Source organism: Thermobia domestica, chromosome 1 (assembly GCF_964235325.1).
Source record: "Thermobia domestica chromosome 1, izTheDome1.hap1.1, whole genome shotgun sequence".
NCBI lineage: Eukaryota > Metazoa > Arthropoda > Insecta > Zygentoma > Lepismatidae > Thermobia > Thermobia domestica.
Window position 1 is genome coordinate 171,936,336 of NC_137454.1, and position 18,701 is coordinate 171,955,036.

The 18,701-nt window shown below is 34.5% G+C and overlaps 1 protein-coding gene across 4 annotated transcripts in view; it reads left to right on the forward strand.

Annotated features, from left to right (window-relative positions):
- The window catches only part of kn (EBF transcription factor knot), a 464,407-nt gene that overhangs the window by 78,277 nt on the left and 367,429 nt on the right, over positions 1-18,701 (forward strand). For all 4 annotated transcript variants that reach the window (XM_081766742.1, XM_081766732.1, XM_081766749.1 and 1 more), the window contains exon 4: positions 14,333-14,388. In XM_081766742.1, the coding sequence (XP_081622868.1) occupies positions 14,333-14,388 (56 nt within the window). The remainder of the gene's footprint in view (positions 1-14,332; positions 14,389-18,701) is intronic.

Here is an 18,701-nt window from a genome sequence, read left to right on the forward strand (position 1 = left end):
TAAGAACAAAAGGTGATCAAACGGCATAGTTGCACTGTTATCAAATAATTTCATTAAATCGATAAGTATCTGCCGCCTTTGTCATCCTAATCAAAAAAAATAAATTTCCTCATTCTTCTGATAGAGTACACTGAGAAATATCCGTTATTCAGAGATATATTGTACAAATATACGGAATCCATAAGTTTACTATGGAAATCGGTACGGAGCATACGTTTTTCGTATGCTACATACATGCCGTCCCTTTTCCCACTTAATTGTAATATATTGCCCCTGCAGAATGTCTGGCATCTAACAGTCTTCCGCCCTATTACATACGTGTACGTATGTTACTTAACGTCAGCTATATGTTATATACGTCCATCTATATATGAGATCCTGACCATCTATATACACTTCGTTTCATACGCAAAGCATGTACATAGTCGTACTTTAAGTCCAAAAACTACAGGATTTACGCATGTAACCTACATTTTTACATAGGTTTTTTCTATCTGTAGTGTTATATTTTCAGTGAATTCATCCTACACTCATGATATTAGTTATTATAAGTATCAATCAATATATAACTACTACTCTTTGTTCTTGTGGACTTCCACATACAAAAATCTTGAACGTATCCTAGGGGAAAGGTAGCCTTAGTAGGATTCGCATTTACCTCCATCTCTTTTACCTCAAACTTCAACATCGCTATTTTCTTTAACTCTACAGTATATTAAAAAATAAAAGCAGAGAAAGTGAATTATCAAATATATTCTAAGACTATATCTTTCTAGCAGCAGTTAATTCAAATCTATTTTGGAGGTTTTTAATATTCAATTTCTTTTTCCTGGAGTATACTATCCTTTAGTTTTCTTTTTTATTATTTTCGTTCTTCCAACTTCATTTTAGCTCTGTCTCTTTTTCGACTTCTTTCCTTCTTTCTCTTTCTCTCTGTGTTTGTTCTCTCGCGACGTGAACCTCAAATGCACGGACGGATGATCTCTCAATCACTTCAGCAAATGTCACCGACTTCCCCATAATCAAGTTTTCTCTCTGGCCGCTTGCTTTCCCTCCTTCAGTCTCGCTACAACGAAGGGAGAGAGAGAGGGGGAAGGAGAAAAGGAAATTTTTGCACCCAATAATTAGAAGGAATAAGAAACGGGACTACGTATAAAGGAAATGAGAGGTGAGCATATTCTCCAAATTACATTAAACCTGAATTCACAGCACTTCAAATCACTCGTCCTCCGAAGTCACACAACATGAACTCCACGTCATGTGGTGACCGTTCAACTGTACTGTATCTCACGATCACAGATGTTCATTTTACTTCGACCTCACTCACCCTCGCCCTCGCAGTAGCAGTTGGCCCTCGCCCTCGTTCACCCTCGCTCTCGCGAATGGAATTGTCCATCGCCCTCGCGCGCCCTCACCCTCGCTGTCGAAACTTGTCCTCGCCCTCGCGCACCCTCGCCCTCGTTGCCAAAACTTGTCCTCGCCCTCGCGTCACTGTGGGCGAGGGAACTTGAGGGTGAGGTTGCCCTCGAGAGGGCCACCCTCGCGAGGGTGAACATCTCTGCTCACGATACCTTTATGTGTTGCCAATGAGACGAGAATTTTTTTGTCTCGTCTCGAAAACGAGGAGACAAGCAGTACATTCTTAAATTCGAGACGAAACGAGAAATTTCTCGAGTCTTATGGGCAACACTAGTTCACCCAATTCCTAGATCCTGAAACACTGTTTCAGTGTTACATGATCCATAGTACAAAAACTATAAATTTGAAAAAGTGATTGTACCAAACATAATCAAGATTATTTATCGTTTAAATATATACAATTCATTACTCAATATACTTCAATAATAAATATGATTTAAATGATATTATACTACAACCTTCGTGGACTTCTCGTATGCGGGAGGATTCTGATAACTTCTAAATGAAATTAAGAAAAAAATCAGGCCATTAATTTTGTATAGGGTGGCCCAAAAGTAGGTATACAGCCCTGTACCGATCAGCTCACTGTATTTTACTATCAAACAGGTAGACCTATTTTTTTTTCATTATTACTTGTTCTTAACATCTTTTTTACTTATAACTTAAGCCCGGAACAGTCGAAGCAGATAAATCCATAAACTATAGAATGTTATACTTGATCAATGCTGGGGTATATACCTACTTTTGGGCCACCTTGTACATAAATTATAAAATGAGAAGAGAAACATTTCGGAGAAAAGAGACGGGACGAGAGAAGCTTTCCTAGAATCGAGACGAGATAAGAAAGAATTCTTCGAGATATGAGATTTCTACAAAATTTACGAGAAAGCCGGTTTCGCGAGTAGTTGTTCAATGAAATGGCGCTCATCTCTAGTGTAAAGGATCCCTAGTTTCATCTCCGATCATTTAAGGTTTTGGTAGACAATAACGTATTCGTAGGTGTTTCTCTTGGTTCCTTGTCCCTCCCCCCTCTACATTCTCACTCTACTTATTCTCTCAGTATCGCTTTCTTGCATTTATAGGTAACATCCATTTTTCCTGGGGCCTTCAAGGTATAAACATGAGACGTTAAATTAAAGTTTTAATGTAATTTCATTTTCAAGCTAAACCTGAGTATTCGAACCATAGAGATGAATGAGCTTAGGAGCTATGATGTCCCAGTGGTAGAGGACTTATTCCTAGTGGGTGGAAGTCTCTGGTTCGATCTCCAAGTGAGTTTTTTTGGTGGAAATAAACCGCGTGCATGTGTGTTCTCGGGATTCTTCCGTTTACTTCTACTTTCTTCATTTTCGTCACCACAATTCTCCTTAGTCTCGAGCATAACCGCGGGATGTTACACTAAAGAAACAGAGCTTGCGGTGCAGCACTCAATTTTTTTTTCTGACCTAGGCGCCAGTTCAGTTAGCTGGTTAGCTGGTTTGGATTATAATGTCTCTTTCAGAACAGAGGCTATATGAGATGTAGAATAACATCCTAGCCACATGAGCTCCTACCGAGAATCAAACCCGAGTGTTCCGAACTGAAAGCGTAGGCCGCAGTTTAGAAAACCAAATGCCACAACAATACAAACCAAATTTGATACATAAGCGTAGATATTCTAACTTTAATTTATGGTAATTAGTAAAAAATGTATCAAATGGGAATTTAATGACAAATTTAATTAAGGTTTAGAGTAAATGGGAAGCTTTGAACTTAATAACGAATTTATTATAATTTGCTTTTAATCCACTCAAACATAATAAAATAAGAACTACTGGTAGATAAAAATTTGGAATACAAACATCAAAAAGCAAGACGCTAACCTCGTATATCAGGTCGCCATGGCTACCTTGCACCTGAGATTTCTCGAGCCCTGACTTCATCGTATCTCAAGAGTGCATAGTTCTTGGTGTTCAAGAGATCGAAATATATATATATTTTTATATATAATATTTGAAGAATATGGGATGAAAATAAATGTTAGAAAGACAAAAGCCATGGTAATTGGAACGAAGGGGTCTGTGTCAAATATAAAAGTAGGAGGGGAGAAAATAGAACAAGTGAATAGTTTTCGATACCTGGGTAGTATTCTTAGTAATGACATGAAATGCGAACGTGAAATAAAAGCAAGGATAGGAATGGCGAAAGAAGCCTTTAAAAGAAAGAAAAGTCTGTTTTGTGAGACCTTGAGCAAAGAGTTGAGAAAAAGACTCATAAAATGCTTCGTGTGGAGTGTTGTACTGTATGGGGCGGAAACGTGGACATTGCGTAAAGGTGACGAAAATCGACTGGAAGCCTTCGAAATGTGGGTGTGGAGAAGAATGGAAAGAATTAGTTGGGTCGAGCGGAAAACGAATGAGAGAGTGTTAGAAATGGTGGGTGAGAAAAGAACACTTTTAGACATTATTAGGAAGAGAAAGAGAAACTGTTTGGGACATTGCCTAAGAAGAGATTGTATCATGAGGGACGTTCTAGAGGGTATGGTAGCGGGAAAGAGAGGAAGGGGGCGAAGGAGACTACAATTAATGGATGATATTAAAACAGAAAGATCATACGCGAAGACGAAAAGGTTAGCGGAGGACCGTGGAGCATGGACGCTTCTCAGCTGCGGCAAGTGACCTGCCAATAAAGGCAGAATACGTATGATGATGATGATGAATGTTTTGAAGTTAAGAGCCTTATCCTATACCGAAAAGTGTATTGTATGCATTATTAGCGATAAGAAAAGTAAATTTTGTGGGCAAGAAATGTTATTTCAACCGTACTGAAAAAAAAAGTATTAAGTTATGAACAAAATATCCAAATGTTAACTAAACTCTTGATAATTTGTTGGCAGTACTCAATTCATACAATTTTCTCTTTTTATGTTTGTTAATTTTTCAATAGAGTAATTTATTATTTTTCAGTATTTTTTGATATACTTGTAATGGATAAGCACTCTCATTCATGTGTACCTTCTTCCTCTGCGACAAAATGAAAAAACTAGAACTGAATAGCATACTTTCTTTGTTTTGTTGATGAGAGCTTCAAAAGCAGTAAGCTATAATGGTAAAGTTAGAGGACATGGTAAAAAATCTCGTTACAAAATCTCGACGTTACAAAATGTTCAGATCTCCTTCTTGGATATATGGTTAGCATACGCGCCTTCGTTTGGTTTCCACTGCAATGTTGTACGTCTTAGAACCGACGTTTAAAGTGTAGATCCTAAGTTTCACATCACGTTAATGTTTAAAAAGAAACACTGAACTCGAAACTAGCTAACAATATGTAACTATTGTTTCTAATATCTTTAAAAAAATATATAGTTTCAACCGTGTTGCCTTTGGAGGCGTACATGAGCCTCAAAATTAATAAGACATAACAACGTGAACAGTAACGATTGTTAATTAGCAGCAGGATTGCTGCTGCTAAAGCGATTCATTTCTTCGACATAAATATACGCATGATTTGACCTGAATCATTTCAAAAGAGGCCAATTTGATTCTGAAGCTGGACCGTATAAATGTAGTCCTTCTCATTGTAGAATACAATATGTATGTGGGTATTGAACTCTTCTTTCCCGACTTTCGACAGCTTTATTTATTTTTCTTTTTTCCTTTTTATTATATGACTGACATGGAATAAAGTATTAATCATTACCATGACACAGGAAATTTAGAGGAATCTAACGACCGAAGCAGACAAAGAAAAAAATCAAAAATAGTTTAGACATTATTTTGAAATTGTTGAAGGTGACTTTGATAAATCATCGTGAATTTTACTGAAAGGAATGACCTTAAATTTTAACAGGATTCGAACACAAATCTTTTTCGATTTGAAGTGAAATGAAATTTTTCAGTTTAACGTCCCATGATTATGTTCTTTAGGCTAAGGGAGACAATGATTAAGCCAAGTGAATGATTATTTAAGTGCTGGTGAAATGAGAATGTGGGAGGAAACAGAAGTACCCCGAGAAAGCCCACGAACACGTTGCTGCTCACCACAAACTTATTTGGTTGGACCTCGAACCTGAGACCCCATACACCAGAGGAAAGCATGACTGAGCCACTGCGCCCCCCTCCCTCTGCTTTCCGATTTCAATGCAATCTTAAAACTTGTTGTTACTCTTTATTCATAACTGCAACACATTTAGTCTATTATTAGAAAAAATAATTTACGTTATTTGTTTACTGACAGTGATTTGTTCCTTACAAAAATTATTTGAATAAAAGTAAAAGTGTACTATTATATTTTTTTCTTATTGTTAGAGAGAAAAATCATTGAATTCAAAATGATGGATACTGAAGTTTAAACTTACACCTTTCAATTTGAATTTTCCAAAGCGAGTATTGATTCTGTAAAATAAGCAATCAGTGGTTGATTAAGGGAAAAGGTTATGTATACATCAAAGTCGGCTTTCCCTCTATCACAATTTTCACAGGAGGCGTATATCAAAAATCGACGAAATATATCGTCGCATGAGAACCAGAGGAAAGTAACTCCATTTCCCTAGCTTTACAGGCGAGAGGACAAAAATATTATTTTCTTAAGAGAGATGTGTTTTTAATAAGATGGTAATTGAGGTACATTACAACAGGTGATGGACAAGGAGAACAAATGGTGTTACGTTCCATTTACTCCAAATGGGGCTTTCAAAATTATATCCAAACATAAAGAAAACGAAAACTGCATTTTTGGAGTTACGTTCCTCTGGTTCTCATGCAACGATATATCTATACATTAAAATTAAAATTCGACTAGAAAAATATCACTCTATTGGATATTGCTTTACCTTCCGAAGAAAGTCAACAGGGCATTCGTCTAGTACAAAAGAAAGTGTACATGGCAAAATTTGGGACTGACATCACGATAATTTTATCTTCTTTCAGTAATCATCTCAACATAATACAACGGTATATTAGATACTTGTCCCATGTTGATTTTAATAGTCTATATGTTTACTAATTAAGAACATAAGGTAAAATATTGAACACCCTCAATCAAAACTACAAGCATTTATCTTTTTATTCCTTAATCCTAGTAAAATGTCTCTAAGAAATAAACTATTTAGCAACCAATGACATTTAAAACCTTTTACTTCGTCTTCCTTTAATTGAATCGGTGAATGGAAAAATGAGAACATTCCATAATGCCTTACTTTTGGAAAACAAAAAAACACAATCCCTTACCGAAAATACCGTTGTTTATACAGAAATGTATGTATGGGACATTTCTAGTGTCTTATTAGTATCTTTCATTTTCCAAAATACCACAAACTTAACGAGATTGAATATTTAGTTATATGGAAATTTCTATTACACAATCTTGTTTATTTTTTTTGGAATATTCTCCTTTTTCTACTCATCAATTCAATCCAACACCCATGTTCACTTTGAACAGTAATTGCACGATAAATCAATATCCTGTACAACTACGAATAATTCAAAACAGAGAAGTACGCGAAATTATCAATTATTCTAAAGACACCAGAATCATTCAAATTCATGAAGATTTGGATATTCTATTTTTCTTTAAATATATGGCAGTCTTCTCCGGGAACTTTTGGTATTGTCTACGACTTCCGAAGAACATATTCTGTACACCGAAAAATCATCGAATTCTCTACTTCAATTAAAATAATAATAATAATAATAATAATAATAATAATAATAATAATAATAATAATAATAATAATAATAATAATAATAATAATAATAATAATAATAATATCGTCAAAGGAGAAAAGAGGGTTCAAGCATCCTAGCTCATATCGTTTCATTACAGGCCGTTTTATTTATTTTTGTACACATCTTTACATATCTTCGTATGCATATCTTAGTCATGAAAAATTGTGTATTTTTCATAAGGGGGAGTTAAAATCCGGAACCCTTCTTGTATACGCTATTGCATGGAACCCATACTATTAATTAATGTCAAATTACTTCGGACTTTTGTGAGGGTAAACAAGTGAAAGACATACTTCAAATATTGATGATCACCAAAATTCATTATATTTAACTATTAAACTAAATATATGCACGCCACTCTTTGATAGATTATGTTCTTATAGAACGCCTAAGTGGTATGCAATTTTCTTAGCACCCTTGCTGTGCATGTAGGTGGGTATTAGGCATACAAAAAGAGAGTTTTAATTTTACAAATTGTACTGCTACACGACCTGAAAACTAATAATAAAAGAAATAAAATATATATGTATATGCAATTTTAGAAAAAAAAAAAGCGTAGAATTGTAAGAGAACGGTAGATGGAGAAAACGTTTCGATATGTTTACATTTCTCCATTCAGTTTCAGTTAGAGAATACGTACTATACAGTACAGCAAAGTTACTCTTCAATATTCGCTTTTTCACTTCTCTCTTTTTATTTATTTTTTTGTAATTCATTCTGTGCTTCTGCTTCAATTCTCTTTCTGCCTTTTTTCTGAAGCTTCGAACCTTCTCTCCTCTATCCCCTCCATCGTCATTTCCCTTCCTTCCTATTCTGGTCCCCGTAAAGCGCTTGTAAAATGTCAGAGACTTTCCATTGTGTTTCTATTGTCTTCGGTGGACTATCAGGCTTTACAGATAGAATAAACGCCACATTGGATATATATATATATATATATATATATATATATATATATATACTAGTAAAGGTCGATATTGAATCGCTAGTACGTAACAAAAAGTATAGAATACTTTCGTATGAACTTTTTTTTTTAATTTTGTGTTATACTTTATATATACCTTTATATATGATTCTGTATTGAAGTAGTTCTTTTTCCACGATTTTGTCTTCCCCCCTTATATTTACTTCCTATGCAACAGTACATACGTAGAGTTTATGTATAGGGTGGGGGTGGATGGGGTGGAAAAATGTGTATACTATAGTGAGCGAAAAGAGAATGTACACCAGATAACTCTATTGATCGATGAAAAAGAAAAGAGAGAAGGGGGCTAGAAGGGGAGAAGTGGGCGACAAAATGTCATTTTGAGCATAATTTGAGTGGGTATTCAGTTGAAAGTGAATTATATTCAACATGGCTAAAAATTAAAAGCCTATATGTATACTTATTGTTCTGTGTGAAGGTATGAAGGTATGTGTAAGCTTTAGACTATTACTAAAGTTTGTGTTATACAGTCCTCTCCCCTCCCCTTCCGTTCTACCTTCAGGCCACCTGTATGTTTACATAAGAATGCTTCTGTGTAATTAGCTTTTTGTAGTTTATAGACATACATTTATTTGTCTTTCATAATAATAAAAAATTGAAATTTAATGAGATTTGCATTTATGAATAAGCTATGATTGCAGAAGAGATAATTACTTTTCTATACATGTTATCTGAATTCAGAAGAATATAATTCAATTTTTCTTTGTTTTTTAAAAAAATACTTTCCGTTTAGAAAATTAATCAGATCGGTATCTAGCCACATTTCACTTGTATCGTAAGATTGACTTTCACTAATTGACCTTCTCTATTCCTTTGTTGTGTGGTACTGAAAATACTGGTATAATTGAATATTCTCAAAATACAGGGTGTCCGAGAAGTCTCCGTACCTCAAAGTTTGAACGTCATAAAGAGCAATATCAGTCTATTTTTAGTTGTAGTATTGGTAACACTATTTTCATGGCCACAGACAGCACTGTCTGGTATCCCTGCATTCAAAGAAGCCATGGCTGATATAAGTTACACAGTTGCGGGACGGTTAGTGGCATGTGTGTGGGTGCACGAACACTTTAGCAAAGACTCACAAGGTAAAGCAACCCAGCTTTATTGGAAGAAACGTGCGTTTGCTTCAGGGTGGATCAAAAACAGACCACGTTGTGGACGTAAGATGACCTGTGAGGAAACATATGCTGCCGTCGCTCGATCAATTATGATGTCTCCAACATGTATATTGCATCGCAAAAGAGCAGATATACTGAATATACTGAGCTCAACAATGCATAACCACTTAAAAAAAGATTGGTCTATGTGATACTTAAACCTAGGGGTATGGTAACTTCTCGGACACCAATATATATAATTGAAAGAACTTGCTCAAAGTTATCTCTCTCAAGTCTCCCTATCCCTAATTTTGATTTATTCTTAAAATAACAACATACAATGTGACAATTTTGGAGAGTATGTGATTTAACATTTCACCCCTTTACGTTAAGAGCTTCCTTTTCCACTCGGGACAGATTCAGATAGCCGACTATTGATATGGCGGTAAGGCCCCAATTATTATTATTATTATTATTATTATTATTATTATTATTATTATTATTATTATTATTATTATTATTATTATTATTATTATTATTATTATTATTATTACACTAGCGCCAACTGGAGTTAGTAGTCAGCATCACAAGCCAAGTGCCTTTGTATCTCGGGTTTCTTTAGGTTCCCTTTTAACAGGCTAGTTGAACTAAGCCGCTGTGGAAATTAGATGAAACGGGAAATAAATCCCGCCTCAATTGGATTACAATACGCTATCAATACTTACAATACACTGGATTAATACTTACAATACGCTATTAAGTGAACTAATTGTTATTTTCATATATGCAGTACAGTATGACGTCATAAATTGCGTTTCCAGACTCCTTTCTATAAAATAATAAAAACAGAAACAAACAAATTCCAGTTGTTATTACTTTACGTACATACAATAGAATTCTGTAATTTCTTCAGCAGCTTACTTACCAAAAACAAAAACATGTATTATTGTTTATTACCGTATTGATTTTGTGTTAATCATAAAATAAAATAAAAAGTGATGGTAAATATGATGATAAAGCCTTAACGATTTCATAAATAATAATATAACTATTCAAAGAATTTGCTAGCAGATAACTCTTATCTCAAATTGGGTTTCTGCTCCGTGATTTCAGATATAGCCCTCATCTTTCTCCAGCAGCCACGAGGTAATAAACAAGTGAATTTCGGAGAATTTTTATATTACTGTAAGGTTAACAATGATAATTTTTGAAATAGTTTTTAACTGAATTTTATACATTTCTATATGCCTAGATATATTCGATTATTATCATAGCTAATACTAATTAGGACTGTTGTATCCTTTCAACAAGTGATTTGTACAATATGCAGTCATATTACTTCACTTTGCTTTTCATCTTGCTCTTGCTTTGGGAATGCTTTCATTTAATTGTATTCTATTTTCCCGTTTCTCTTCTAATTTTTCTTTTCCTTATCTCAATAACTTCTTTTCTCTTTGCTTCTTCCTCCCCTACTCTCTCTCTCTCTCTCTCTCTCTCTCTCTCTATATATATATATATATATATATATATATATATATATATATATATATATTCATTTCTTCCTGGCTTCATCTTATACATTATACAGCCGCCCGGCATTTATCTCATTTGCTAGTGTGCACCTTGTGGTCCCTGAGGGAACGCTCTTATTTGTAATAAAATAACCCGCCAACTGGTCTCCAAGGAGACGGCTCACGGCGCGTCGAGATCTTCACTTGTTATATAGCCCTTCTTCTATCACCCAGCGGGAAAAAGGATTTTTTTCTTCTTTCTTCCAAAACTTTTTAAACTTCTCACTTTCTTCTTCTCTGCCTTTCTTTTCTCGTTGACATTATCAATAGTATATTTACTATACACAACACAACAGGAAGTGAGGAGCATTCATACATAAGATTTTACTTTAATTTACTTAACGATATTAAACAGCTGATTAAAAAAAAAAAAGTGAGCCTATTTCTATAAATGGGTTACTACTGTACATGAGAACAAAATTTGAGGCAAAACAGGTTTATTGTACTGTGAAATCTTACGCAGAATCATACCCAGAATCATTTTCAGATGGCTTATTGAATCTATTTTTTTAAACACACTAGTTTCTTTCAGGTGCGCGTCCAGAATTTTTTGTTGGGAGATGTTCAAGCTTTGAGAGGCAGGGAATGATAGAAGTAAATAGTTTTTATAAGAGAAAGAGTACAGATGAAGCGCAAGATCAAATTTTCATATTACATCAATCATTTCCCTGTTAAACAAGTATAAAACTTTTAAGCTTTACGTCCCGCTGTTATGCCAGCTAGGCTAAAGGAGACAATGATGATGAGAAATGAATGAAATGGTAGAATGAAAAAAGGGAGGAAACAGGAGAATCCTGAGAAAACTCACGCACACGATGTTTGTCCTCTTCAAAGCTCACTTGGCGCTAGCTGGTATCGAACCAAGAACCCCATAGATACACCAGAGGTGAAGTCTCTACCACTGAGCCACCTCAACAAATATAGTTTTATCAAGAAAGCGTACAATAATGTATGTTGAGTTAGGAAGTTTTGGTGGAGTTTGGATCTGGTAGACCCCCTGTGGGTACGCCCCTGGTTTTTGTTTCACATTTTGCAACTATGATAGACTTCCAAACGATACGAATTTTACACTGAAACCGGAAATACTAAATGTATAACTGACGGATGCAATAAAGGGATAAGGTCAGAGAGAACACATTTTATTTTAGACACTAAATCCGTACCAAAATATCAGATTTTCGCTGTATCTTACACTTATTATCTATTACAGGCATCATTATTAAACCCGAAAGTTGTATTCTTTTTTCTACCACTTTCGATTTCAGTAAAAGAATAAAAGCTCAGATGAAATCCATTCTCGAAATAATGAATGCATACCAAGAGGCCGTGTGTCACTTTCTCATCCTGCTCTTGTTAAACGGGAAATCAATATTGGAACCGGAAGTTGTAACAGATTTCTACCACTTCCGGTTGTAATGAAGAAACAGAGTCGGAGACGAACTTACTTTTGATGTGGATACAGAATCCGTCCAAATAAATAAATTAAAAAAAAAAAAAAAACACTTGTTGCTATTTATTTATGTTTCTCTTTCACTATTGCGATTAGAGTTGAAACCGGAAAATTTTTAACATTTCGAGTTTCAAGTGACAAATAAAGGTCGAAATGATACTTATTAGTGGTAAGCTGAATATACGCTATTTCTGGCTATCTCTTACAGTTCTTTTTTCCTTCATGGTGATCAATACTAAAAGTAGAAGGGATAGTGCAGTGGTTCTCAACCGATGTGTCGCAACACACTTGTTGTGTCACACAATTCCCGAAGGTGTGTCACGAAAGTGTTGAATTTAAAGTCATGAAGAATTTAATAATAATTAATATGAAAATCTAGACAGACTGTACCAGTGAACACCTCCAGCTGTAACAATAATGCTCAGTGCTACATAGAATCATTATAAAATTTAATTGGTTTCACTATTATAATGGATATTATTATTATTATTATTATTATTATTATTATTATTATTATTATTATTATTATTATTATTATTATTAATAATAATAATAATAATAATAATAATAATAATAATAATAATAATAATAATAATAATATCAAACAAGTCTGTCGCGATGTTCTGGATGTTCAGTGAAGTGTGTGGTTAATCAGAAAAGGCTGAGAATGACTGGGATAGTGGATTTCTATCACTTCCAGTTTTAGTTGAGAGATAAAGGTGGACATATGATAAAGCTTGATACATAAGCTATTCTTAGGACGTTGAATCGATTTCAGGAAAACACTTCTTTTACTGGTTTTTGCTCTATGGTGATCAACGTTGAAGCCAGAAAATGGTTGATTTCTACATCTTCCGGTGAGACTAGAGAGTTTGACGGGGAAACTGAAACTTATTATAATTGGATAGTGAATTGGTTCAAAAAAAAAAAAAATGTGGCTCTCGCTATATCTGTTATTGTTTTTGCTGCGGTTGGTTGAGTTGAGTTTAACGTCCCGTTCAGCAACGAGGCTATATGAGACGTGGACCTACTGATTAACGTGGAATCCGAACCACATGAACTCCCGCCGGGAATCGAACCCGAGTCTCCCACGCCATAGGCGCGTACGCTAACCGCTTAGCCACGAAGGAGCTCGTTTTTTTGTGGTATCTGTCGACAGATGAACGGTTGGACATAGCTGTTCTACAAGACTTTACACTTATACATAGTGTAGCTTGGAAGTAAATTAGAAGAAGAAAGAGAGAGAGATTGAAGGAAGAAACGAAAGAAAAAAGTTGAAAATTACTTATTCAGAATAGCGCGCTGCTGGCACCCAGTATCCTCGTTGACTGTGACTACATCTACAACCTTGTAGAACTCAAGTTGAAACCCGATTATACAAATATACAGGGTGGCCCAAAAGTAGATATACACAGCTGCATTGTTCAAGTATACGCCTAACATTGTAGCTTATGGGTTTATTTGTTTCGGATGTTCCAAGCTTAAGGTGTAAGTAAAAAGATATTAAGAACAAATAATAAAGAAACTAAATCTATCTGGTGAATAACAATAAGAAATTATATAAAAGCAATGAGTTGATCAGTACAGTACTGTATCCTACTTTTGGGCCACCCTGTATTATCAACAAAACAGGTGTAAGGTAATAGCTGTACGAAGTTTTATAGTTTCACTGTATTATTTGATTAGTTTCGATCATTTCACTCAAATGTATCGTAATTTTTTCGATCATTTTTGCATTTCAAACTTCGTTATATTCGGACCTGAAGCTAAACAATGAGATAGTCATATCCAACACAATCTAACATGTCCCTCATAAGCTATACTAAAAAATGCGGTTTTTAATGTTTTTCTCTTCTTCTTCTTTCTTCATTTCAGGTCTTTCGAATTCACTTGCTTAGCTCGCAAAGTCGGAGATAGAATTGCTGCACTGTAGAAATTGAAAATGTGATTAAATTTTCGAAGTGTGATTAAATTTTGCATTCTATTAATTTTGTCAACTTTGCAACGTCATTTTAGCAAGATATTTCAACTATGAAATATTAAATAATATGTATTTACTTGTTGCTATGGATACAATCAATTATTTTTATTTTTATTCTTATTTTCAGGTGTTAGGCAAGAACAAGATATTTACGTACGGTTAATAGACTCGGTGACTAAACAGGTAAGAAGTTTAAAGTAATTTGTTTATTTCTTGATAAAGGTTTTTAATCTCTAAGCGTAATTGCCTGTAGTTTTTTTTTTTTTTTTTTTTTCAACGTGACTGCACAAATCAATCATACAATCTCGCTGGAGTTACAAATCTCGATTTTCCCATCTCACTTAGCCATAATTAGTTGACAATTACTTTGCATTGTGTATATCCCATACAAAATGTATCTTGATTCACTGGTATCTTTCTCTTTCTAAGTTAACACTATTTTCTTTTAAATAATTATATAATATCAATCAACAGTCGCTTATTGTTCTTGTGTGTTGTATAATATTATTTTCTAGCTTCTCCGTATCTTCTATTTTTGTTTTACAACTTAATATATCCAAGAACACCAATTATGCTATTATTTCCTGTTTTGAGAACACTTACTAGAGTATAACAACCCTTGCATTGTTACATCTAGGCTATGTATGTAGAAAAAAGTGTTAGAACTTAGAAAACAAGTTCTTTAGCTGGTAGAACGATATATGGCAAATAAAATATTACAAATATGTATTTACTACCACAAAATAGTCAGATAATTTTATTTCTGGGATTATAACAATACATCAAGAAACCTGACAATAATACTCTTAATAAGGGCGTTAGAGCAAATTCACTCATTTGGAAATTTTGTTAGACATAACGGTCTTTTTTTCTTTTTAATAGATTTTTTCTTTTTACAATAAAATTGTAGTATCCTTAATTGACAGACATTTCCGTCTATCTGTTTCTGTGTATTATTTCAAGGAAATATACTCTATACGTACATATGTAGTCTTAGAATTCTTAGTGATTTTAGAATCGTTTTAGAATTCTTACGTTTCAATTGTTTAGTTACAAATCATAACTTTAACAATTATTACGCTTAAACATAATATGGTTGATCAAACTTCCAAAGAAATGCAGGTGCGTTCTGTATAATATACGATTCTCGCCGACTACCATGGAAAATTTTGTAGGGATAGTTTCATAAAGTTAATTTGATTGGCTTTCTTCCTTTTATTTTTTGATTTAATTAATTTATTTATTAATTTGTAAAATACATGAAACAAAATAATCAGTCCTCTTGGAACATCGATTATAATTTAATGAATTTGTAATCTAATTTTTGTAATGCTATGATTAGATTTTATTTCCAACACACAACTTAGCGGAAAGAAAAAGATGAGCAGTAAGATGCAAAATTCTAAGATGATTCTATTTTTAAGTTTGAGTTTTTATGTTTGAGTTCTTATGCCACGCCGAGGTTAGAAAGGACGGAACTAATTAGTAACGTGAGCTCCAAACCACGACAAAGACTTAAATCTGGTGCAGCTGGCGGGTGACTCTAACTTCTAATTTTTGTGTTTACTATACTTTTGCAACATCAAGATTATGAAGAATAGGCTTAAACCGCGAGATCTCCTAATCACTATGATATCTTAAAAAAATTTGTACGTAATATCATCTTGAAAACAGGCCCTAATAGCATTCAAGACTTTTGAAAGCCTTACTGAAGCCTTCAAGGTTTGTAGGTCTGTAGGTTTGCATAAGCTTACATTTACACTGCTGCTATAGCAAATTTGTTAGTTTCTCGATTGCAAGCTTGCTTCAGATTTGCAAATAATGGTAATAAAAGACTAACCTTCAAATTCATTTATATAGTTATATCAACAAGAAAAGATCATTCTTAACTAGCAGGCTCAATATTGAACTTAGGAAGAAGTTTGTCAAGTGCTATATCTGAGGTATAAGACTGTATGGTTCAGAGACTTGGACAATATGGAAGTTAGAGAAGAAATATTTAAAGAGCTTCGAAATATGGTGTTGAAGGAAGATGGAGAAGATAAAATGTACAGAGAGAACAACAAACGAAGATGTTTTAAAACGGATAGGAGAGAAGAGGACACTTCTAGCCAGCATCTTTCGTAGGAAGGAGAATTGGATTGGACATATCTTGCGAAGAAATTTTCTTCATACCGCCATAGAAGGAAGTATGGAAGGAAAGCGAGGAATAGGAAGAAGAAGAACACAACTAATCAACGATTTGAGAAACGGAAGAAAATGTTGGGAGTTAAAAAAAACGTGGAAGAAACATTTCCAGGCCTAATCTAAAATAATAATAATAATAGTAACTCTTTAGCTCTAGGATCTGCCGAAAGGCAGAATACTTAATAATACCTGTCAAGCATGACTTAAAATCTACACTTGCTAAAACCTAACACAGACAGAATCTGCAAAGCTAAGTTCAATGCTCACGTGTTTTTGCGCAGCTTTTATTCTGACATTTGATCTAAGCGTATTCAGGTTTATACGTGAAGGGTATCAGGACTTGAAACATGACTTAAAATTTACACTTAGCTAAACCATACACAAAGAGAATATCTAAGGTTAAGTCTGTCAAGGAAAGTTAAAGGTAAATTTAGACTTATCGTAGACGTGCTTGCTTACTGGGGAACGTCGCTAGGCATTTTAGAGGGGAACTTAAGCACTTGCAAATAGTGTCAAGGCCTCAATTGGCTACAAGGAGAATTTACTTCCCCTACTTTAATGTATGAAGTGAAGTGAACCGATTGTTAGAAGTTAGGGAATATTGTTTTGTGGTTTACATGATACTTCTGAATTCGACTATCACACATGAATTTATAGATTTTAAAACATTTTCTATTCTAAAGAGAGTTTTGCTCCTATTACCTGGATAAAGAAGGCATATTTATAAATTATTTCCTCATAGCTAAATCCTTAGAGTCTCTAGGTCTTATGCACAGTCGTTTAGAGGTATGAATAGTGTCATACTAAAGACCTGTCTATTGCAGGAAACATATGTTAGTCGAACTCTTTAGTATGGCACTAATCACGCGTCAGAACAACTCTGCATAAGGCCCTCTTCGTTTAGTGCTAAAGACTCGGAGTCGATCCAGGTGAAAGCGTGTGTGCAGGGAAGTAACTAGGCTAGTTGTCGCCCAGGCCAAGAACACGCCTTAGCGCCCCCCCCCCCTAACCAACCGAAAAAAACTTTCCCTCAAATATTTGCTTAATTTCGCGCCCTCCCAATCCGGCGCCCGGGACACAAGCCCCGTTTGCCGCACAATAGTTACGTCACTGCGTGTGTGATTCTGATTCTACTTTAGAGTTCACGAATCCACTATTTATTTTAAAACCTGCTTAAGGGTATTATTATTATTATTATTATTATTATTATTATTATTATTATTATTATTATTATTAACAACAACAAAAATTAAACTGGGGTTAATAATAATACATACTTATTTCAAAAAGTTACTTTCATTTGACCTAGAATCTTGTGTAGTAGTAACCACTCCCGTTTCCCTAAGAAACATTTCTATAGACACCACTGTTTGAAAATTTACTGTACTCCAATATCAAATCTACTGTAATCTCTTCTTAATACTGAGTACAGAAAACCAAACTAAAGGAAGTTAAACCTAAGAAAAAAATATATAAAAATACTGAAACCGTAAGTGTTCCTAAAACAAGAAAATAATAATAAAAAAAAACTATTCAAATTAAGGTTTAAAGGAAGGGGGAAAACATTTTTTTTTTGTGTCATGCAAACTTCCATTGCAACGTTTTTCCTTTTTCGTAATTTTAAATATGAGAAAGAAAACGTCTTCCAAAGTAAAGAAGCAAAGACAAAATGATCTCATCCCTGTGCCGCCATTTACCACTACTACTACTACATCGATGTGTACTTTAGTTATATATGATTCGCCTTACACCGCTGAAGTCCCGCCCTAGCATGCTTGCTGTTTTCTTGATCGCCCGGCACAGACAACTAGCGGAACAACACATTGGGTGCTAATTCTATTTGTAGTCGTTGGCCTTAAACGTAATTTCATTATCCCCTGGTCGCCATTTTTCCTCGTCTCAACGGCGCGTCTTTCTTCCTCTTTGCAACATCAGCCATACTCCTCTCGTCTCAAAGCTTTTTCCTTCTTCTCTTCCCCCCTTCCAACAACTTCGTTCTTCTTGCTTCCTTTCGAATAGCGCATGAACATGCATAGAGAGAGGGAACAACGTTCAAGAAAGAAAGAAAAAACAAAGAAGATACATAGTAGACACTATATATGTACGATCTTCTTTTTCCTTTTCTGTTTTGCCCTTTTGTCCCTGCAATGTTATATTAGCCCGCCTAACACACACACACACAATTCGCCAAGTCCCCAGGTGCATGGAACCGATATCAAGTGATTAGAATGTTCTGATTTTGGCAATACTATGGCGCGTAAGAATTTATAACTAGTTTTTCTCCGAAGTATGTAATATAATGTGTATTG